The sequence below is a fragment of the Netta rufina genome, assembly GCF_964035555.1.
Source record: "Netta rufina genome assembly, chromosome: 9".
Lineage (NCBI taxonomy): Eukaryota > Metazoa > Chordata > Aves > Anseriformes > Anatidae > Netta > Netta rufina.
The window spans coordinates 26,944,422-26,967,451 of NC_140132.1; the positions used below are offsets into that span (position 1 = coordinate 26,944,422).

The 23,030-nt window shown below is 40.7% G+C and overlaps 1 protein-coding gene across 2 annotated transcripts; it reads right to left on the reverse strand.

Moving 5' to 3' along the window:
- Positions 1–1,456: 1,456 nt before the first annotated feature.
- On the reverse strand, positions 1,457–16,256 carry GYG1 (glycogenin 1). 2 transcript variants are annotated; one of them, XM_084291961.1, is made up of 7 exons: positions 16,162–16,256; positions 12,981–13,116; positions 10,964–11,138; positions 10,451–10,613; positions 6,528–6,654; positions 3,150–3,369; positions 1,457–2,254 (listed from the first exon to the last, which is right to left on the reverse strand). In XM_084291961.1, the coding sequence occupies exons 1-7, from the start codon at positions 16,166–16,168 to the stop codon at positions 2,084–2,086; spliced, it is 999 nt and encodes a 332-aa protein (XP_084148087.1). In that variant the 5' UTR covers positions 16,169–16,256; the 3' UTR covers positions 1,457–2,083. The 2 variants fall into 2 exon arrangements, with proteins under 2 accessions (XP_084148087.1, XP_084148086.1); XM_084291960.1 differs by lacking the exon at positions 1,457–2,254 and adding an exon at positions 2,437–2,508.
- Between the last annotated feature and the right edge of the window lie 6,774 nt (positions 16,257–23,030).

Genomic DNA, 23,030 nt, shown 5'->3' on the forward strand with positions numbered 1-23,030 from the left:
CATTAATCAGCACCCCCAGATCCTCTTCCTATGCACAGCTTTTCAGCCACTCTCCCTCAAGCCTGTAGAGCTATGTGGGGTTGTTTGGGCCAACAGGCAGGACCCAGCGCTTAGCCATGTTGAACCTCATCCCATTGGCCTCTGCCCATCAACCCATCCTGTCCAGGTTCCTCTTCAGGGCCTTCATACCCTCCAGCAGATCAACACTTACCCCCCAGCTTGGTGTCATCTGCAAACTTACTGAGAATGCACTCAACTCCCTCATCTAAATCATCAATAAAGATGTTAAAAAGGATGGGCCCCAACACTGGGGAACACCACTCGCGACTGGTCACCAGCTGGATTTAATTCCATTCGCCACTACTCTTTGGGCCTGGCCATCCAGCTTTTTTTAACTGAGCAAAGTGTGTACCTGTCCAAGCCATGGGCTGCCAGCTTCTCCAGGAGAATGCTATGGGAGACCACAAAGACCTTGCTGAAGTCTAGGTAGACTATGTCAACGGACCTTCCCTCACCCACTAGGCAGGTCACCAGGTCATAGAAGGAGATGATATTGATCAGGCAAGACTTGCTTTTCATGAACCCATGCTGACTGGGCCTGATCCCCTGGTTGTCCTGCATATGCTGCGTGATTGCATTCAAGATGACCTGTTCCATCACCTTTCCTGGCAACGAGGTCAGGCCGACAGTCCTGTAGTTCCCTGGGTCCTCCTTACAACCCTTCTTATAGATGGGTGTCACATTAGCAAGTCTCTAGTCATCCAGGATCTCTCCAGATGACCAAGACCACTGATAGATCATGGAAAGCAGCCCAGCAAGTTTTAGAACTAGTTTTAACCCAGCACTGAACTGTTCTGAAATAACTCTATTTTGTGCTTTTGGACTAGTACAGAGTATAGGTGTTAAAACTAATTCCTAGCTAACAAATGAATCTGAGCTTAATACAGGAAGTAGTAATACAGCCTTAAGAACACTGTTGTTACTGTGGTGTTTATACTACTTTTGTGTCTGAGAATACAACGTGTGGCATTCTTTTACCCTGCACACATTGAAGGAGTTGTTTTCCTAATCAGGGTAGGTGCAGTTATTCAAGCAGCTACTTGATTTTTACTTGCCCAAATAGTATCCGTTGTGTTTAAAAACAATTTTATGTTCTACAGGGCTTACATTAGAGTTTATTCCATAGTAATCAAAATAAAAATTCCCTTTTCTCAAGCTCTATTCTGCTTGTGTGAAAAGCTTCAGCGGGTATTTCCTCTAGCAGCTCCCTGGCAAGTGATTATATACTCTGAAAATAATTACAGAACTGGAAGCTGGATATTTGCTAATGGTAGCTAGAATGGAGTTGAGAGTTTAGGGATATAGCTGTTGAATATTTTAAATTATACTTCAAAGCTCCCCCCCCCCCCCTTTTTTTTTTTTTTTTTTTTTTTTAAGAATTGCTCAAGAGTTTGAGGAAACCGGAAATATAACTTCTTTTTATTTTTGCATCAAATGCAAATAACAGATCAAGCTCAGTTTACAGGGCCTGTAGAATATCGAACTAAACAAATGCATTCTGCCATGCTGTATGCACTGTGTAAGAAAACCTGGTCAAAACTTCAGTGCAATTGTGACTAGAAGAGCAAAGCAGTGCTATTACTGTTACATATTTATGTATCCTTAATGTCATAAATACATTTATGGTAAACCAGAATAGCTATCTGTCTAGTGAATGAGCACTCCCATCAATCAGATTTTACACCTAAAATAGCAAGCAAAGGAATCAGTGCTAATCACCTTTATGTGGTGAAGTACAAACCCAGTGTCAAGGAATATTTTGAGCCAATTGATCGCAGCAGAAGAAAATGTGAGCTGAAAATACCTTTATCTAGTAGAGAGAACTGGATATTGGGCAATTACATCTGGCCCAAGGAATTCTGCTTCCTAGCTTTTGCTCAGTCTTCATCTGTAGCACTGCACTGGCCTTCAGCCAACAGTTTTTTCAAACTACTTGCAAGCTTAACTGACCACCATCTACAACCTTTCTAGCTGTTAGTTCTGGAACAAGTCCTTGTATTGCCAGTGCTCGAAACTGGCATTTCTATTGAAGGTAGGAGTCCAGTTTCTTCTTGATATTATCAAAGGAATCCATTCCCATGTAGTCAGCTTGACCTTGTTCCCACCGTTCCTTGCGTTCTTCTGAAGATATGGTTGGTAATACTGGTGATGGTGTTGATACTGACATGTGGGACACTGCCTCTGTAACCTCTGCCTAAAATGAAAGGCAGAGTAAAAATACAGAAATACCTTGCATATTTAAGGCAAGCAGCAGGCCATAGAACAGGACAACTAAATGGAAGTTCTCATGCACAGCAACAAGCATTGCCAGTAAGCAGGAATCATGCAGCTTTCCTGGTAAAATAACAAAGAGTAACAGAAGTCACTTGGGGGAAGGGGAGTTTAAGTTCTTCATACCTCTCTACAGAAGCCACAAGAGAAAGCCAGAGTATAGACCAAGCCTGATAGCTGCAAATAGTTCATTAGAAAGATGTAAGATTAATGAGAGCACATCTTAGAGATCAGCAACCTTAGGCTTAGAAAGGTTTAGAACTTAAACTGGCCCATGTACTAAGCTGAGACTGCAAAGTTTGCAGCCACCTGCTACTAAACCGTGCTTAACTAAGCTGTGCTTAAGAACTACAGTTAGAAGCATTATTTTGGCTTTATAAATATCAAGATTCATCACTGCAAGTCTACTTAAGTAATTATTTATTGTAGGCCTACCTTGTACCATGCAAGATCTGCATGTGTATATTGCATGCTCAGCTGGGGTTCTTCTGTTTGAGAACGTTACTAGCTACAGCACATTAAGGATTAGGGCCCTTCTCTTTATTTACTGAAGTTACTACAGTATCATTTCTGGTGCACCATTATGCTCTTAAGTAGTTCCAGGCAAGGAGACAGCTATGTTCAAGACCACTATAGCATACTTCCCATCTGTGTTATCCTTTATTCCAAGCTTAAAAGAACAAAGCCAAAAAACTCTGCACCCCACCAGTTAAACCACACCGAGGCTTTGAAGTAGACAGAAGGAAAGGAAATTAGTGATAGCACAAAATCTGTTTCATATACTTAGGTAGTTTCTATAAGAACATTAAAACACATACCATGTTTACACCTGTGGTAGCTTCTTTAGCAATTCCATGCTGCTCTAATAATGGTAGAATATTAGTCATATAGGTATCCCACCACATGTTGAGGAATTCTGGGTGAACTACTTTAGGGTCATCCATATTGCCTTTTATGCTTTTTGTTTTGGAGTCATATGTATAGTTCCATGGCTTTGTGCTTCCCAGGAAATGCACCACTTTAGTATTTGCACCAAACCTGTTGAAAAGAAAACATCATAACCACCCAGTTTCTGCAGGTGTCTAGAAAACAAGAGTTTTGGTTGTCAAACAAATTTTTAACCTGCTGTCTTTGTAGGTGTCCAGAAAACAAATATGAATATATTTAGAAAACTAAATACTAAATAATAAAACTGCCAATGCCTACTGGGACTGAAAGCATCACTATATAACGGAAAAAAAATGCAAACAATTCTATGTTACACTAGTCAGAATACAGCCAAAGCCTCACAGACGGAACTATTTAAGTACTTACAGTCAAGTCTTTAGGTAGAGTGATGTCCATAGCTTGGGAGAGAGCAGTCTCAAGAAGCCACTGCAATTGGAACTAGTTGTAAAAGTGAAAAAGATTCTACTCCAGTCAGTAATCCTGATAACTATGCATTACAAGCATTAAGTAAAGAAGGGTCAGTAATAGTTACCCTTATAGACTACAGCCCTGTATAAAGGAACATCAGAAGGCCCTGTTGCAAGACTACCTCTACAAAATAAAGCCTCTCATCTCTCTCTCATATATATATATACACACAGTCAAAGTAAAGGCTATAATCTAGACATTTCAGAGGACATCTAACCTTGCTGCAGGATCTTGGTAGACGGTCAGCTGTTATTTTTCTAAATAATCTTACTTTGTTTTTTTAAAACATTTCTTTAACAATTTTAACTCCCTTTCAATATGAACTCAAAGCTTTTGTCCTGTTACTATGTTCTTTTGTAATACAGGAGTAGATAATATCCATCCCTTTTGTAGTAAAGAACTTATACTAAGAGACAGCATTCATTTAATTCCTCTGTGATTCCAGAAATAGCATTCAGCTTGAGTCAGTTTGGAGAACAAGCAATACTACTCTCTCTAGTAATAGTGACTGTCTCATCTAGCTCATTTTGTGTCATGTTAGGATTTCTCAAAATACTAATGAAATGAATAATAATGCCAAACTGGTTTGTCTAACAGCTTTATTTAAGCATACTTTGGTCATTTGGACCAGGATTTGATTGAGTTATGCAACATACAAAGACTGTGCAGGTATGTTTCAAAGACTGTACAATATTCAGAACAAAGCAATATGCATTTAGATGGGGATTTTGAGCTATTGTGGTATTTGACTATTTCCATACACTATTTTGACCATTATTAATCTTACTGCCAAATGAAAACCCATGCATGGGTGAAACAAGGTAAAGAATCATAGTAGTTAAAAGTTATAAATAAATAAATAAATAAATACACACGGGGGGTGTGTGTGTGTCAGTTTCTGGGCTCTAACTTCAAAATCCGTATGTCAAGATTTGGCTTAGTAGGGCTATCGTAGCTTTGTTAGCTGTGACAGCGCTATTTAGCAACCTGAGTTGTCTTCATCGTAGGCTGATGTTGCTCTCAAGAAACGTCATTGTTTAAAAATCGAGGCTACTTAAAACATTTTACACAATCTCTAGCTTATGTTTTACTTTGTTACGCTGCTTCTGCAAATGGAGAAGTGTATTCTGAGTATTCTGCCCACTAAAGACCTGTACAACAATTGACAGATGCCAGGCTTCTACTATGCCCTCAATATCTGCTTTCTAGATAAGATGCAGTACTTATTCTGATGTTTAAGCTGAACTGTTAGAAAGCTTTATGTCCACATTTGCTACAGCAACTGATCTGTCTTTCCCCATCTCCCAAAATTCAATGTTTTAAAGTTAGAGACCATTTATCATTACTTGGCATTTTCTTTACCAAGACTGCTGTGAAGGTTAGCCTTGCTAACCTTCTACAAAGAGCTTTGTTATCAGTGTCAGTAGGTTCAAATTTCAGTTTATGTCAACTGCTGTTTACTGTGAGTAGCTGATCTAACCAAAGGAAGTTGTTCCACCTATTGAACAGAACATGCATTCTACTTAAAAGCTGTACTTCCAGCATTACACTGTCTGAAGGTCTGCTGAGTTCAGTTAGGCAATCAATTCAATCACTTATATGGAATTTTCTTCATCAGGAGTCCCCAGTCCAACTAATCTTTCCTAGCAACAAGGTCATTTGTAAATTTAAGGTCATGTGGATAACCACCAACCAGTCGTGGAAAACAGACATACTTTACAATAGACGTTAGCTTATCAAATGTTGTCCAACTACTTAGTCATTCTCAGGCTTGCATAGATTTCTTTAAATAAGTGTTCCATTTTTAGCATGACAGTATTTCAGATGGTGTTTTGATCACAAGACACAGTCTGACCTTGAGCCAGCACAGTCCTGCTTGTGCTAGCTGCTGCTTTAGACACTAATAAATTGATGTCATTCAAAGATCAGTTTTTTTTTTTTTGCAGTTGGTACTTTCCTCCCTCCCCCAGCTGTCATAGTTCTTAATGAATATGGGTTTCAGTGTAACATTTCAGCTTTTAGAGCTGCCCCCTTTTCTTCTGTTTAACACTTTGAGTGACCTTACCCCTGACAGTAGGTTTACTCACAAGCCAAATTTAATACTGCTAGGGAAGAGACTTCTTTCCTTACACTGGAAGTGTGCAACAATATGGTGCCTGGCCATAGTCTGTTCCATCTTGCTATTACTTAAGGAACAGTCTTAGATCTAGAAAGACTGTTGGTAAAGAATTCTGCCTCTATGCAAGTCCTTGTTTATAATGTTTATTTGAATAGTGGATAGGTTGATTGTAGCTACCAGTTGTTAAATACCAAAAGTAATTTAAGTGATGAGAGTGCAAGTTATTTGGACAGGAAAAATACCATCAGTGACATGCTGAAGTTCAGCTCAAGAAGATTCAAGAGCTATTGCCTTTGGCTAGAGCTCTTTGCTGACAGTATCCTATACTGGTGTTGTGATTCTCTTTTGCATTTAAACTGTCAAGTGATGTTGATTTACAGTAAGCATATTACCACCAGGAATGAGAGGTTTAAACTACCAATAGTTTTCAAAGCTTATTTATCATCAGGAGAGTATTAGCTTAACTATTACAGTTCTTACTTTAAAGTAAAACTTCAAAGTAATCTTTATTTTAAAGAGTATAAATTTATATGGTATTTTAGTCACACTAAAAGTTTCTTTTTTTAAATGGCAACCATTCAGTTCACATTGTACTTGTTCATTGTTACAATACATTAGTTTATATATGCCCTTGAAGGTCTTCTTAGAATTCTCAACTTACGCTTTAAATGCTGGAAGGTATGAGTACACAGAAGTGCTGCTCAAGTTATAAATAAACGGTAGATGTTTGTTCATGTCTGTTGTTGCCCAGCTGCTGAAGAAGGTGTTTAATAACCCCTGGTCTGCACCTGAAAGATAAAGGATTTATAAGCTACAAGCATACAGTTATTTTAGAGTTGTTCAGTCACTCTACCAGGCCTCCCTAATTAATAGTTGCTAATGCAGTTTGTCATGTCCAGTAGGAGTTTGGCACTGATCCCTACAGTTCTATTTGTAAACAATCCTATAAACCTTGCAGTCTTTGAAAATAAATAAAAAAAAACACAAAACAACAAACAGAATGGGAGTAGTAGTACGTGCAAGGTTACTTTTGGTTTCTAAGAGACAGCAGGTTACTCTCAATCACTGAGATTCAGTTTATTTTAGTGTTATCTTCAAGCAGTACAACACAGCAGAAAAGACTTGACAATTGGGTACTGAACAGTTGCTTCAGCAAAACTGTAGCTCCCATGACCAAGCGCTAACTATGAGTTTTATTATTTATGCTTACAGATACATGACCATGGTCTTGGAGCTGGAGTCAGTGGTCCTTTAAACCTGCAGCCCAATATGCATCTACCTATAATGGGATCTAATAAGGAAAGCACATTCAGTCTTAGACACAGCACTAAAAAAGAACCTTAATCAAATCCATTAACAGGCAATAGAAGTTCCTAGTTCTGTACTATCAAGCTGCTGACTAGCCCCTTAGTGAGGATAACCACCTAAATCATGGCTAGAGCTACAGTTTTGGGAGGGGTCAGTTTGCAAGTAGAAGTTGTAATGAGGTCAAATGAGTCTAAAGTTGTCTGGTATGTTAGTAGTAGGGTAGCTAAAAAAAATGGCCCAAATTATAATGGCACCTGGCCCAAAACAGACTAGTTTACAAGCAACTACTGAGAATTAAAAGCTACTTATATACCCTCTCATTCATTATTGCAGTCAATATACTTAGACTAAAGTGTATGCAATGTATTCAAGAACTGTAATTAGTTCCTCTGATGAAGGAGATTGGAGAGAGTACCTCAACTTGCATTTTCTGTCCTCCCTCCACCTGTAACTGCATTCACAAATAACATTGATGAACAGGAGATAAATAATTAAGAGACAGTATGTTTTATTTTAATCTTTAATTTTCTGAAGCACTCAGTTGCTGCTGATTCAGGAAAAAGGTTTGTTTTTCTTTGAGTGACCTATAGTTAAAGTCAGGACAGTAGAAAGGTTTACACACTCAATGCAATTTAAGCGGAATTTGCTTTTTGTAACTGAAGTGCCTACACTGACATTTTGCAATTAAATTTACAGGACATACACTGACAAATACAAATTCTAAGTATCCCATTACGGCTGTGAGCGTACACGCAGATTGCAGAGTGGGACACTGCAGACAGAATCAGTCCAGTAATTTCAACCCCCTGACTTGCCTCTCAGCCCCTAAGGATGAAAAGCACTTTTGAACTCACATGTCACAAGAGATCAGAGTCAAAGAAAGCAGACAAGACTTCTGGTCTTTACTCAGTTATGTAACATTTTAACTTTTAACTTAAAACAGTGTTATGAATGTTTATGCTAACAGTAAAATAATCTAGAAGATAAAGTCTTGGAGACCTCAGAACAGGTAGTTCATAATTAAAGGAGTAGCAGTGTGTTTAACTTACTCTACATGACTTTATTATTCAGACTTGTTCCACATAATCAGTTTTTTTCCAGATTGCATACATTTGTGCCAAAACAGCCACTGAAAACAAAGTTTAGCTGTCCTAGTTCAGACTTCAACAGGAGTCTTGTACAAATTGGCCCTTAAACATAAAATCAGGCAGTAGTTAATTAGCTACATGTCTACAGATAGAATTCTGCTGCATTATGTCTTTAAGAGTAAAAGCAACTGTTTTACATACCAGGGTAAAAAGCCAGAGGATTGTGCAAGTCTTATCAACAGCTCTTAAGGTATCAGTACTACCAGAGTTCTTTTAAAACCAGACTTTTCTCCTCCTCTAGTTCCCTATTGTCTGTTTGAACTACACCTTTCTACATAAAGTAGTTGTCACTACGTAAGTAGCTGTCATTGTACCATTTCTGGACAACGGCATTACATAGGAGCTAAGCATCTGCTCTAGTTTATCATCAGGAAACACCCTGGAAGGTCTTGCGTTTTCTAGTTAGTACTACTGTAGATGTGGTGCTTTGCACTTGATTTCAGTTATGCATAACTTGGTAGATAGAGTTTTCATCCCTGTACCCTATTAAGGGCAGTAACCCTCCACAGATGTTTAAGAAGTTTCCTAGGAACTTTTATTACTGTCTATATCAATTCAAGTTTAAATCCACTCTCTCCAAGTTCATAAGCTCAATAGCAGCATATACAGGTAGAGACAGGTAAGTCTCCACTGCCTCATTATTTAGATCAATACTACCATTTCATAAAAGCTGAGTAAGTTTATAAAGTTATAGTTCTAAAAATTTGGTACTGAAACCATTAACCCACCATTTTTGTTGTTAACAGCTGCAACAGTGGCTGTAACAGCTGCAAGTGGCTACATGTTGACAACATCAAGGAAGTTTCACCATTTTGTGGCCTTAGCTCTCAAGTCAGAAAGAACACTGTGGAAGCAAGTCTGTTTTTTGAAAGAACTGGGGCCTTGGGCTTCGAAGATGGACCTGCTAGGAGTCAAGCTTAAAGCTCAAGAGAGATACATCTCAGATATACCTGGAGCTACTCAGTGAGTTTCCACAATTTTTTTTTTATTTCAACAATTCAGCACCATCCTGTAGCTTTTGTCATTTCTTGAGGATCAATTTACCTCCAACATTTGAGAGCACTCCTAGAGCTACCAACCTCTGCCTCTTTAGTCGTGAGGTATAGATAGACCATTCGTTACAGTACTTATTTTTACTTATTTACCTGGTAATATTAAGCATCCAACTGAGACTTATGTTCTATAATAGGCCACACATAGGAGCCCATAAAGTTACAGGGATGATTCTGCAAACTGAGACCAGCATCTAGAATTTTTACCATTTACAGAGTACTGGAAGATAAGTTAACAAGCTGACTAACTGGCTTCAAGTAAGAGTGCAATTTAATGGTCTTATTACATAGTTTTCTGCAGCTTTTTTGGTAAGACTTGGTTTTGTGCCACGGTAGCTACATAATGAAATTTAGTGATTGAAACACAGAGCTCATCATTTAGAAGCTTTTATTAACTACAGAGATTTCAAGCAACGTGTGTTGACTGCAGTGGTAATAGATTGCAAAGACTAACAGAACAGCAGTAGTTGACTTCTCAAACTTAAGTTTGGCACAGTGAGCAATCCTAAGTGACCTACAGTGGGTAGGAGCCAATGCTGCACACACTTGATATTGGGAAAAAGATGGTCACCATCCTATAATGATAGGAAGCTATCACACAATATCAAGAGACAGTTTTATCTTCAAATAATTTAGTTTCTCTGAAGGTGCACTCAAGTTATTTGTACTACTCTTCCTCCTTCACAGTAACTTGAGTTAACATTGAACACCTGGCCTTGAGTGTTGAAGAGCTGAATTTATTTAGCAATGCATGAAGCATAGCACTACAGCTTCAATTTGCTCATGCATTCACTGCACTTGCTGTATCTCAAGACTCCTTGTTACGTGATTTTGCCTTGTTAATGCTTATAGCTGCTGGTTTAGAGGCCAAACTCTTATGTTATTCCAGGAAACCTGACGAAAGTAGTTGTTTTACATCGAAATAATATCTTCTATTGTGATAAGAATGATTGTGCAGTTACACTGGAGTTCAGAATTCCATCAGAGTACCCATGATACATATCTAGTTACTGAGCCAACCCAACCACCATTACCACTGTGGTCTAACTTACATTGGAATACAAATGAATACATACCATCAAAGCTGCCTTTCTCTGTGGCAAGCTGTAACAGCTGATTGTATGTTTCAATGGAAGGTCGGTAAACAAAAACTCCAGAATTAAAACAATCAGGCCAGCCTGGATCTGGTGCTGCAGACAGCTCTTCTCTCTCAAAAAGCTCATCGATATTTGACAAAACCTAGTTGTAGGGGGCAAAAAATTGCTTTCTGGTTTCTAGCGTAGGAATTGGGGTATCTTGTTTTAATGGATTTTGACATCCATCTTAAGACATGACATAAAATTCTCATATTGATGCTCTTGTCTTGTGGAAGACTATATGGAGATAGCGCCCACAGACTACATGTTACAAGGAATTACTTAGACATAAGTGCACATGTATTTTTAGAGAGTTATGAGTCCAAACAGCGAGACCACCTCCGTCATCCCTCCTTCCCCTCAAAAATAAAACAAAACAAACACTACAAAAAAATCCAACCAACAACCCTCATACCAGGTCATGAAGAGGTACCATGAGACATGACCACTTACCATTGTGTCTGCATCCATGAAAACACACTTTGAAAACTGTGTCAGTTCCCAGCAGTGAAGCTTTGTTAATGTGACACCCAGCTCAGGTCTTTTCATTAATGCTAAGTGTGCTGAATCCCCACTGTCCAGGATGTTTACCAAAATCACTTCATGAAATACTTTTTGTAGTACTTCCCTGTGGAAAGAGTTAGTTGCCAAAATTTAGTTCTATTGTTCCAGTACTGAACCACTTAACAGATTCCATGAACAAAAGTGGAGTAACAGAGCACCTGGCAATATTCCTTGTGCCAGCAGTGAGAGTTTACTACATACGGTGGGATGCATAAAATATACCTGTCAACCTCAGGGTTTCTAGTTTGCAGTGGGCACCTATTAGGGAGCAAAGAATTATTACCTTCCCCACTCCACCAGGCCTTTAATTGGTACTGCTACCAGGTCCATGGTTACATAGTACAAGCTTTCCACATGTTTTTTTTTTTTTTCCCCACAGTCAAACTAATTTTTGGTGAGTGAACAGTCTACTTTCAGTAGGCAATTAAGAAATGGGAAGCTGCTGGAGTAGCTTGAGCAGGACACTAGCTGAATCCTAAACAGCTGAAAGGGAAGTTCATACAGTAATCATGACAATGTCATTCCAGATTTGTGACTGCTAGGGCCATGTGACCCGACCCAGTTACTAAAACTTGCTTTATCCTAAAAATCTGTATGGGCTCACTTAATTGTGGTTCTGGATACAGCAGCATTTTGACTCAATATTATTTTCACCTTGAGGGTGATTTAAGTTTTCAGACAGCATAGTAAATTTTTGTGGTAGATATCCAACCTTTGCTTTACCATCACTATTTAGTTCAAGAGATGGTCATGCAGCTTAAAACATGAAGTATCTGTAAAGTCACACTATTCTATGGAGTATTTTGTACCAATAACTCCAGACCATTCGATTTGAGCCACAGAGCTTGTAAATGTATTTTAGAGCACTGTTTTGCAAGGCTGTCTTTACACCAACAGTTTGATACAGACAGTTGCTTCTGAATTTAAGGACACAAAGTATGAAGTTCCATTTAACTACCCATGAAGTAGTGTATCTATTGGTTTTCTTGCTATAGCTGTTTTAAGGGCATGGGACTAACTGCATTGCTGTAGCACAGTAAGCACATCTATGTGATTCATCTTGAAGGCACACAGTCACTTAATGTGTTAGAATAGATGTACCTATGTGAACCATCTTTATAGTGATAAGACTGTTCAGCTCCCACAGAACTCCAGAGAGATTAACTTGTTACTGAACCACTACCATCCCTGTAAGGTATCTTTTCAGAACTTCCCACATAGAGAGTCTTAACCTATAATATGTAGTTCATATAGCAAGTAAGTTATTCCCCAGCAACAACCCTTAGATGTGGAAAAAGCACCTTGTCAGTTCCATGCCAAGACTAGTTCTAGAGAGGCTATAGAAAGCAGCTGTCTCAATTTGTGAAAATACTCAAATGCCTCCATGCTGCTGATTTAACATACGGTAGTTCTACTCAGTTTCTTCTCCGTGATAAAATCATGGAGATCTGGTTTGGATAAAATCTGGAGATCTAATTTGAAGCATCTACTAAATTTCAATAGTTTGGGTTACAATAACTCAATCCAGAATACTAATACCAATCCCCTACTTCCATCTCCATATGCATAAATACACAGCTAATGAAGGCATGGACAACTTTGCATTGTCAGACAGTTTTAAGTAGGGCTACAAAAGAGCAAAGATCTAGTTGAAGTATGTCGCAGCTTAGCGCTCTAACTAGAGAGTATTTTTTAAATTTATCATGTGGAAAAAAAATGTTTTTTTTTTTTTTTTTTTTTTTTTAAATGTCTGAAGCCCTTACAGAATTCCAGATAGTTTACGTTAATTCTGCTAAGCTTAATTAAGTTTCCAGAGTTTTGAAAGGTTACCAGCAAGAAGTTTAACTTTTTGCAGCCTTCACAACAGCAGCAGGTGTGGCAGTTTAATGTATTTAAGTGACCTTACCTCATAGAATCTGAGACCTGAGGAGTTATAAGTGCAGTCAACTTCCTTGTTGTTCTGTGCTGTTGCAAGGATGAACCAAGTACGAGTGCTCCTTTCACATAGGAATCATTTGTGGCTAGAGTCACAAAGGACTGGTCTGGAAGAAATTAACTTGGTCAGTTAGCACAATCTGCTACTTTAAGACTAAAGACTTTTAACATGCACTAACTCAGCATCGCACTTACCTATGTGATAGAACAAAGCATATTAGCGTTGCATAGCTCTACTTGCTATTAATAGCTTGAAACATGGCAAGAAGCAGTTAAAAAAAAAAAAAAACAACAAAACTGTTGCAAGAGAAAAACAGTTGCAGTTTTCCCTACGGGTTAAATATGTCATGCCAGATGTTACAGATGATCGGAAAGGTCTAGAGATGTATTTTAGCCAATTATATACTATTTTTAAGCTAAAAGTACTAAAGGCAGTAAGCTTGCATTTTTTTTTTTTTAAAGTTAGTAACAGCAGAGTTTTATAAAACTACACTGGGTTCAGCTTTGAACCCTGAAGCTAGGGCACAATAAAACTTATATTTTGTTTTCAAATGAAAGTAAGCATTGAATTAGATCTTGGACAACAGTAGCAAGTCTTAGTAGCTTAGGATTTTGCAGATGAGTTTTTTAGAAAGACATGGTTGCAGCTGTGTAACAAGAATGCAAGATTTAAATGGGAAGTATCTAGTAATACGATAAGCAATTCAAGACTTGTAGCAACAGTTTTTGCTCTTTATTGCTCTCTAGAGAGGTAAGGCTGGATTGTTACTATAATTCTCTGCTCTAACAGTACCTTAAAAAATAGAAGATGCATCATTTTGCCATATACTACTTATCGAGGCCATATAACACAAGCTTTTTCAAGGGTGGGACTGACATAGGCAAACAAGTGGCTTTTAAATTTCTTCAGTTCATTGTTAGCTGTCATTACATAGCCCTTTCCAAGCTGCAAGGCTTTATAAAGAAGCATGCTTTTTTTCTAACAAACTATTTTTAACACTATGAGCAGAACAGTTTCTTCCAAACAATTTCAATAGTAGATTTTTACATTAAATTTTATTTTTGAAACATTTATTTTCTTTACAGAAGTTAACTAGTTTAGATCAGGATGGGGAATGAGGGTTCTGTGCACTTAGAGACTTAAGATCGAGTCTAGTTGTAAGATTAAAATACTGACTACTCTATTTTCATAGATTATTTTTTGGGACAACTATTCAACCCATGAAACAGTCACATTTTTACATTTTTTTTTTCCTCCATCTAAACAGTCAACAAAGTTATGTACCATAATGGTCTATAAGCTCAGCAAACCTGGTTTGCAAGCTCTAGAAGGTTTTACAGCTGGTTTGTACTTCACTTAGCAACAAAACCAGCTCATCCCCAGAAACATTGATTCTAGTGGTCAAATGCAAAAATCAAAAAAGCCTCTATAATGCCAGAAATTAATTATTTTTCAATTCACTTAATTTGTATTAGTTCATATAATTTAGCAATTCTGTAGAACAGTCTCCTGTTTCTTTAGAGCTGTGAAGCTTTACAAACAGCAAGTGTGTAACATTTTCACAGGTATTAACACCCTTCTAATAGGGATGTATGTTCATTACTGAATTTGCATATTACTCCTCAATTGCTCAAAAATAGTAGTCTAGCATTCTACGTAGATGGATGGCTAACTAAAAATCCAATGTGGGCCAAGTGTGATTATGCCAGCAACATATTCTTGCTACTGACAGACTGGTATTTTTTGTTTAACTTAGCTTGTATATTCCTAACAAGTCTCAACTTCCTGAAACTAAGTGCATTCAGGTTCTGTGTTGCCATGTTTGCTGGTTAGGTAGCTTGCATGATGCACACACAGAGGTTTTACAGAAAATAAAGTCAATTTACAAATGGAGTAAGGGTTAAGAAGTCCCCATTACATCTCAACTGCAATAGGATTCACTATGACTGTCTGATGGGATGAAGATATTAGTAACTTGTACAGCATCAAAATCAGTACAGCTTTCCAAAGTTTTGAATAAAGCATATTCTCTTTCACACATTCTTTCAGCTACAGTCACAGCAGAAGTACATTCACACGCTACAAATGAATCTGTACTATGGTTTAGGCAAGACCAATTACTGCTTTATATAGAAGTGAAATCTGCAAGAGATAACGCAAGACAGACATCTGCACAGCATTCTAATTGAGCTCTCAGCCAGAACCATGCCCAGGGACACGCTTGGCTGCCCAGTCCGTAGGCTATAGCAGCCGTGTGGCACAGTCTTTGCAGGGGCCCCTAACAGAGAAGGGCAGCATTCCGGAAGCCTGAGCTAGGAGCAGTCATTGGGCAGCATGGAGGACAGTACTAGAACGTTTCTCCCGGGAGCATTTAACTTGGTTTAGATGTGCCAGCTTACAGATACAGAGTTCTCACAGTTGTTTGTCTACTCCCCTGCTCTCCAAGTTCGGTACTGGTACCTCTCAGTGCCGAGTACAGGATTTCTAGAGACAGGAGCATCTAAGCAAGGCATGCATTGGGAGAGGCAGATCAGATGATTTCCTGCAGCCTTCCAGATCTGAGAGTGAAATCGGCGCCGCTGACAGCTTCACCAGAAGCAACAAGGGGGGGGGGGGGAAAGGGAAGAAGAGGCCAGGCATACTTCGAGAGGTGGTGAGGAACTGCAGAGCGCCGAGACGCCCGGAAACTACGAGCTCTCTTCCGTGTCTCAGGAGAGGGTGAGGTTTTCCTCCTGCGAGCCGCTGCAGCCGTGCGAGCTCCCCGCACCCTCCCGCCTCCCTCACGACGGGGAACGGGGCCCGGTGCGGAGCCGGGCTGAAGCGGGAGCATCCTCCTAACCCAGACGGAGCTGCCGGCGGGGCGCCCCCACAGCCCCCCGCGGGCAACCCCGGCCCCTACCGGCCGCGGCGTCTGCTCGCCGCGTCCTCGCATCGCGGGCCGCAGTCAGCAGCCCACCCCGAGAGCTCACCGCTGGCAAGGGCTGCTGCCTAAAAATAGGGGCCGCCGCGGCCCGCCCTGCTCCCGCGCCGCGGCCAGGACGCCGCGGCCGGGGACGGCATGCCAGCCCCGCTCGTTCAGCCCGCGCCGCCAGCAGCGCTCACGAGCCGCGGCGCGAGGGGCCGGCTGGCCGCGGGGAGGTGCGGCACTGACCTGCCATGGTGCCGGTCCGCGGGACGCCCGCAGCAAACGCGGCGACCGCGCTCCGAGCTCTGTGCTGCGGCCTCTCCTTATATAGGGGCGGGGCCGCGCGCCAGCTGTCTTTGGACGGCAGGCGGAGGCCCCGCCTTAGGCGGTCCCTCGGCCGCCGAGGGGCGGGGCCTCCGCCATGGTGGCCAACGGCAGCGTCACGTCACTCGTCCTGTGGGCTGCGGCCGGGCCCGGGCGGCGCGGGAGGTTCTTGGGCAGGGGGCGAGGGGGGCGCGTGGGGGCCGCGTGCTGGCCGCGTGCCTCCCCTGGGGCCTGCCCTGAGGCCTCTCCGGCTGCGCTGGCCTCGAAAACGGTCCGCTGTGCGGAGGGAAGGTCGGAGCCGCGGCTCGGGCTGGCAGCGCCGCTGGCCCGGGAGAGTGCTGCTGCCAGTGCTGCTGCCAGTGCTGCTGCCAGTGCTGCTGCCAGTGCTGCTGCCAGTGCGGCCGCCCTAGGCAAGGGGTGAGGAGGAGCTTTCACTTTGGGGTTGATGCCCTCGTGCCTCAGTTAGGAGTCTGTAACTGCTACCGTTGGTGGTGCTTGGCACCTCAGGGGAGCGTGTGTCATTAGGTAAGATTGCAGGATGGTTTGGGTTGCAAGGGACTAGACCTTAGAGACCATCTAATTCCACTTCCCTACCCCCACCCCATGCCCCTGGCATGGGCAGGGACACCTCCCACCGGACCAGGCTTCTCCAAGCCCCATCCAGCCTGGCCTTAAACACTTCCAGGGATGGGGCATCCACAGCTTCTTTGGGCAACCTGTTCCCGTGCCTCACCACCCTCACAGTAAAGAATTTCTTCCTTGAATCTAAATCTGCGCTCTTTTAGTTTAAAGCCATTACCCCTTGTCCTCGCACTGCACTCCCTGACAGTCCCTCACCAGCTTTCCTGCAGGCCCTCCTTAGGTACTGGAGGCACACTCTAACGTCTCCCTGGAGCCTTCTTTGCTCCACACTGAGCAACCCCAGCTGCCTCAGCCTGCCTTCATAGGAAAGGTGCTCCAACCCACTTATCATCCTTGTGGCCCTCTGGACTCATGAGAACAGAGTGGAGAGGGAAAGTCAGAGGAGGGGGGGAGAAGAAGAGGAGATGCACCTATAATCAATTCGTGCCTCAAGTTTGGTCCTTGCAGAAATGCAAGCTGTACCTTTTCAGGAAGATAGGAAGGGTGCTAATAACTTTGTAAGCTCTCCTTTAGCACCCTTGCTAGTGTTGTAAATATTAAGATTTTAGTGCAGCTCCTTCATTAGTCACGTGGCTCTCTGCTTAGTAATCAAAGCTAAGCAATTAAAGGTGATGACAAATAATGAAAGGCATAGACACACAAGCTACTGTAACCAATGATGTGGGTTAGTGCAAATAATAATGGAATTACAGATGGGATGGGCTGAGGTGGGAAGGGACCCCTGGAGGTCATCGGGTCCAGGTCTCTGCTCAACAGGGTCACCTAGAGCCAGTTTCCCAAGACCAAGTCTAGATGACTGGCATACGTTTGTGGTTTGTGAGGTACTTTGTGTTCATTAAAAGTGCTCAACCCTTACTTTCCATCAAAAACTAAAAGAAAGCCAACCCACAGAGATTAAGATCGGTCAGTTTAAAAGGTGTTAGTGAACACTGTTTTTTTTTCACTTGATGTGAAGCACCTGTAGAAGTGGAGTCTAACCAAATCAGAGTCAAGCTGTGTAAGTCTCCATTTGATTTCAGGTAAATGCTCTGATGCGTGCTTTGATATAACTACAGAGGGATAATCCAACTGCAAAGTGTCAGGTTGTTTCTTAGTTCACAACTTTCCTGTCACAGATAGAAAATACCTTGAAATAAGTAGAGCTACTGTCATTTTTAATAAACACGTGCTCATAATGAATTTCCTGTATATGGGTAATTATGTTTGAGCTGAGACAGTCTTCATAGACTTTTCCTAAAAACAAATTGCTTACTTTTAAAATACTAAAATCATGGAAATGCTCCCTACCGCCACCACCAACAAAAAAAGCTTTTTGAGCCTAACAGTAATTCATAAAACACCACATACAGAAAAATGTGTGAATCATAATTCTAGGCAATGCTGGTAATGTTGTATATAAGTAGGGAGTATTAACATTTGCCAGTATATGGTCCTTTTTCAGGTGTACGCAGTTTTGACAGGCATGCTGTGATGGTGTTGAGCATAGTTTTTGTCTGCCTCAGGTAGTAATTTTGAGAAGTCTTTAGTTAGAACATTTCAGCTTTTTGCTGAAAATGTCCAGTTTTGCTTTGCAGAGTTTTTTTTTTCCCTTTTTTTTTTTTTTTTTTTTTTTCTCTGAGAAATTAACAGAAAAGCCACTATTGGTGATCAGTTCCTCCCCACATACACCTCCCAGTGCCCCTTTTTATTGTGTTAAAGTGGAGCAAAAAAGAGAGTCATTAATAAAAAATATTAATCAGCCTAGCTTTGTCAGTGTTAAGCTTGAAAATGTGATGGAGAAATGCTTCCTCCCTCCCCCTGCCCAGCACGTACCCCAGTGTGCTCACGGTACTTGAGATTTTTTAGATGTTTGAGGTTGAGAAGATGAAAAGTCTATGGTTCACTTGTGTGACTGACTGGTTCACACAGGCATCCATGCCCCCATACAGACTGGTTACACTTCTTTTCGCACAATCCAGATGTGCAAACTCACTGGAAGAACATAGTCGAGAATTAGCTGTCCCATAGGCTTAGGCTTCTAGATCAAATGGAAGAGAAAATTTATCTTTGTGACACAAAGATAAAAGGGAAAATGTGGAAAAAAAATACTTGGGACAAGTTGTCATGAGATGAGGGCTAAGATAACCTTTTAGGAATTTTTATATCAGGGAAAGTCACAGATAATTCTTATCACTAAGGAAAACTTTACTCCCTTAGATGGAGTCATTCTGTCTGGCATTTCTGCTCCCAGACAGTTTTTAACCTGTTCTTCAGTAAGGCCTTCTTGCCTTCCATGTAAAATCATTCCTCAGTCACAAATTACCATTGCTGATCAGTTACAATTTGGATTTCCTCTTTATGGGAAAGTACCTAAGCCTAGGACAAGCTGATTAAAAACAAACAAACAAAACCAACCAAACAAACAAAAAAACAACCAAAACCCTTGGCCTCAGTTTTGACGAAGGAGGATAAATTTAGGAGTAGGTGAAAGATAAGTGTACAGGGCTGGGAACTATCCAGGTAAAGTGTGTTACTTTTCAGCACACTGCAAGATTTGGATAATTTTAGAGTAAGAGGAAACGTATTTTGCTGGAATAATAGACAGCATTTGGAAAGAATGGGCAGAGTGCTGCCTAGCATATCGTTAGGCAAATGGTGGCACACTGAATGAGGTCCTATGATGAACGAGCCCGTAGTCATGCAATTAGAAAATTACACCATAATGCACGTTACAAAAATCAAATTACCATTGTAATTATAGAACTTCCTATTTTTAACAACTGAATTTTTAGTAAGTCTGAAACATAAGTAAAAAGATATTTGAAAATCACTGCATGCATGGCTTCAAAGCACTAAATATTAAGATGTAGGTTTGAAATAGGATTTACATAGCAGTAACTAAAACTGCTGCCTCTATAACCAGACTGTGTTAAGTGTAAGCTTCTAAAGCACTTAAGAGATTTACATCCTACCTTTATCATTTTGTGAGTGGGCCTGTTCAGTCCAGGTTTAGAGTGGAGGAATTTAGTTTTTACAATACAACTGAAATCAGAATCTAAACAGTTGTGAAAGAGACTTTCATTGTTTGAAATAATGAAGTGGTACTATAAAGTAGTAATGATGAGATCTCTGACAGCTTTCTTTATGAAACTTACTGAAAATGTGAATTGGAGAACACAGAAACATGTACAAATGATTTCACAAGCTTGATTTCCTTATTCAAATAGGACAAACAAGGCATATGTGCATGTATTTTTTCTCTAACCTGTCCTCCACTCCATCTCTGCCTGTTCCCCTTTGCTAGTAACTATCCTGGGGAGGAGGCCACAAGGCCTGATGAGGACATGTGACCTGGACCAGAAAGCAGTGTTTTGTTCCTGGTTCCACCCCTTGTTTGCCATGAAGCTAAGGGCAGGCAATGAGGCTTTATTTCTCCTTTTTTTTTTTTTTTTTTTTCTTTTTTTTTATTTTTTTTTCTTTTTTTTTCTCTCTTTTTTCCACTTGGGTAAAAATAAGAACCTTGTTTCTTGATCTTTACTTGTATGGGGGAGTCCTAGTAATGTATACAAGCTGTAGGTGCTACTTCCTCAGTAGATAATGGTCAGTTGTGCAGTTTCTTACGTGCACAGACAGATGTACTGACCAGAATCTTAAAGTCTCCCAGAATGTAACACTTTCAGTACCTCATCTTAAAATACACTTCATTTCCTTACTACAGGAAGTGATAAAACTCTAAGACTTGAAGCAAATGAGCTACTTCATAATAAAAATCTTGGATATGTAAAGCTCCCCAAATGTAGAGATTCTAGCAGTGATTTGGGAAGAAGTTGGGGTAATACTTCCACTATTTTTGTTTTGTTTTGTTTTCCAAGACTTAGAACAATCCTGTAGTTCCATGCTGGAGTCATGCTAAATTTCAAGTTAGTATTTCCTCCAGTTTAGGCTGTGTAATCTTCTCTAGGCTCATGTAGAAATTAAAAACGAATCAGGATGATATGCTGGGAATTAAATTTCTGGTTAATATTAACTGAATTCAATCATTCCATTTTGGAAAAACCTTGCCAATATTAAGTTCAGATGCTTTGACACCTTTCATACCAAAGAAATACTACTAGAGAAGTGATACATTAAGAATAATGCTCAGTAATTATAGTTGTCAAATGCCTATATAAGTATTAATCCCACATCTCTGAGCATTTAACATTTACAACATCCTTTTTTACTGGAGATTATAAGGCTCATTTAATTTAAATGAGAAGAGAGTTTACAGTGTATGCTAGTGTAAAGCAACAGTGGTGTTGCTTGGAAGGTCTTTTCAATCAACCTCAAAGGAATTGTTTAAGCGTAACACAACCAGTTCAGGCAACACTGATATTTGTCATGTGACTGTCAGACTGTGTAAAACATCAGCTGTATCGATCTCTGGTGTAACTGCTTTCATGCCTGACCTTACTGACAAGGTCTTTTGCTCATCATATAACAGAGCAGAATGATGGGGTGCGTTCCTGGGTTCTTGACCTTAGCATGATGGTATGCTTGTCAAGGGCTAATTAGCGGACTTTCATTACTGGAGGACTTTCAGTGGAGTTCTACCTTAGGATGTTCAGGTTTGCACAAGAAAAATGCTAAAAGATTTTGATCAGATGTCTCTGTTATAAACTGCATCGCTGTGCAAAGTGGTCTGTGTGTGTTAAATACCACCTCCCTGCTAAAATCCATGTTATATATGATGAAGCACACAGGTCTTGTATCAGGAACAGTGTGACCAGCAGGGCTAGGGAGGTGATCGTCCCCCTGTACTCAGCTCTGGTGAGGCCGCACCTCGAGTACTGTGTTCAGTTTTGGGCCCCTCGCTACAAGAAGGACATCGAGGTGCTTGAGCGGGTCCAGAGAAGGGCGACGAAGCTGGTGAGGGGTCTGGAGAACAAGTCCTACAAGGAGCGGCTGAGGGAGCTGGGCTTGTTCAGCCTGGAGAAGAGGAGGCTCAGGGGCGACCTTATCGCTCTCTATGGGTACCTCAAGGGAGGCTGTAGCGAGGGGGGGGTTGGCCTGTTCTCCCACGTGCCTGGTGACAGGACGAGGGGGAATGGGCTTAAGTTGCGCCAGGGGAGTTTTAGGTTAGATGTTAGGAAGAACTTCTTCACTGAAAGGGTTGTGAGGCATTGGAACAGGCTGCCCAGGGAAGTGGTGGAGTCACCATCCCTGGAAGTCTTCAAAAGACGTTTAGATGTAGAGCTTAGGGAAATGGTTTAGTGGGGACTGTTAGCGTTAGGTCAGAGGTTGGACTCGATGATCTTGAGGTCTCTTCCAACCTAGAAAATTCTGTGATTCTGTGATTCTGTCTTTTCACACTGTGGAAAAATACTTAGGCTGGACATAAGAAATATATCTGGTGAGAAGTTAAAGGAGTCAGCCTTATGAATTCCTTCTTTATGCTGACTGACATGTTCTGTAGTGCTGTAAATTCTATTTAAGCGATGGATAATTGTATTTCTGTTGAAAGTCTGCAGAAAACAACTTCTTGCTGTGTCATATTTACAGCATCCTTGCTGGATGTGTGGGGTAAGTTTGCCATCTCTAGTGTATCATTCCAAGTCAATGTCTCTGTGTTAAAAATCTGATGCTTAAATTTACAGTCCATCATGGGTACAATAGCTGTCAAATGTAGCTACCTTGCAGTACATGCCATATGAAATTGGTTTCTGAAAACTTTTGGCATTATATTATGAAGCTGGGCATAGTTAAAGTGACAATGTCTTCTTTTGTGAATTGATCTCTATATATTAGTCATGGTTCAATGGTGTTTTTCTAGCTTCATAGTGCATTCAAACTATCACATTATTTGTACCGTGCAAATGTTGAAACAACATCTCATGCTTTGCTCACTGTATAGTCTTTTTAGTCTTTTTTTTTTTTTTTTTTTTTTTTTTTTTTTTTTTTGTCATGGTCTTTTATTGGGATATTCGGTGTTGCCTCACAGCTTCCAGATTGTTCACAATGCAGATGCAGCACTTCTGTTGCTTGGGCTGGGCAATGGCAATCACGTTACCCAGGCTCCACACTCTTTTACATTAGTTGTTGATAGAAAGGCAAATGTAATTATAGCTAGTACTAGTTATGGGGAGAGAGTGGGATGGACACTTGATTGTTTGAAAAGCCACAATTGGCAT

What these genes read in the sequence shown, in the direction of transcription:
- GYG1 (XM_084291961.1), bottom strand. An exon ending in TACCTTCCAGCATTTAAAGC is followed by an intron (nt 3,370 to 6,527) that starts GTAAGTTGAGAA and finishes TCTTTTCAACAG; the next exon opens with GTTTGGTGCAAATACTAAAG. An exon ending in CTACCACAGGTGTAAACATG is followed by an intron (nt 2,255 to 3,149) that starts GTATGTGTTTTA and finishes CTTTCATTTTAG; the next exon opens with GCAGAGGTTACAGAGGCAGT.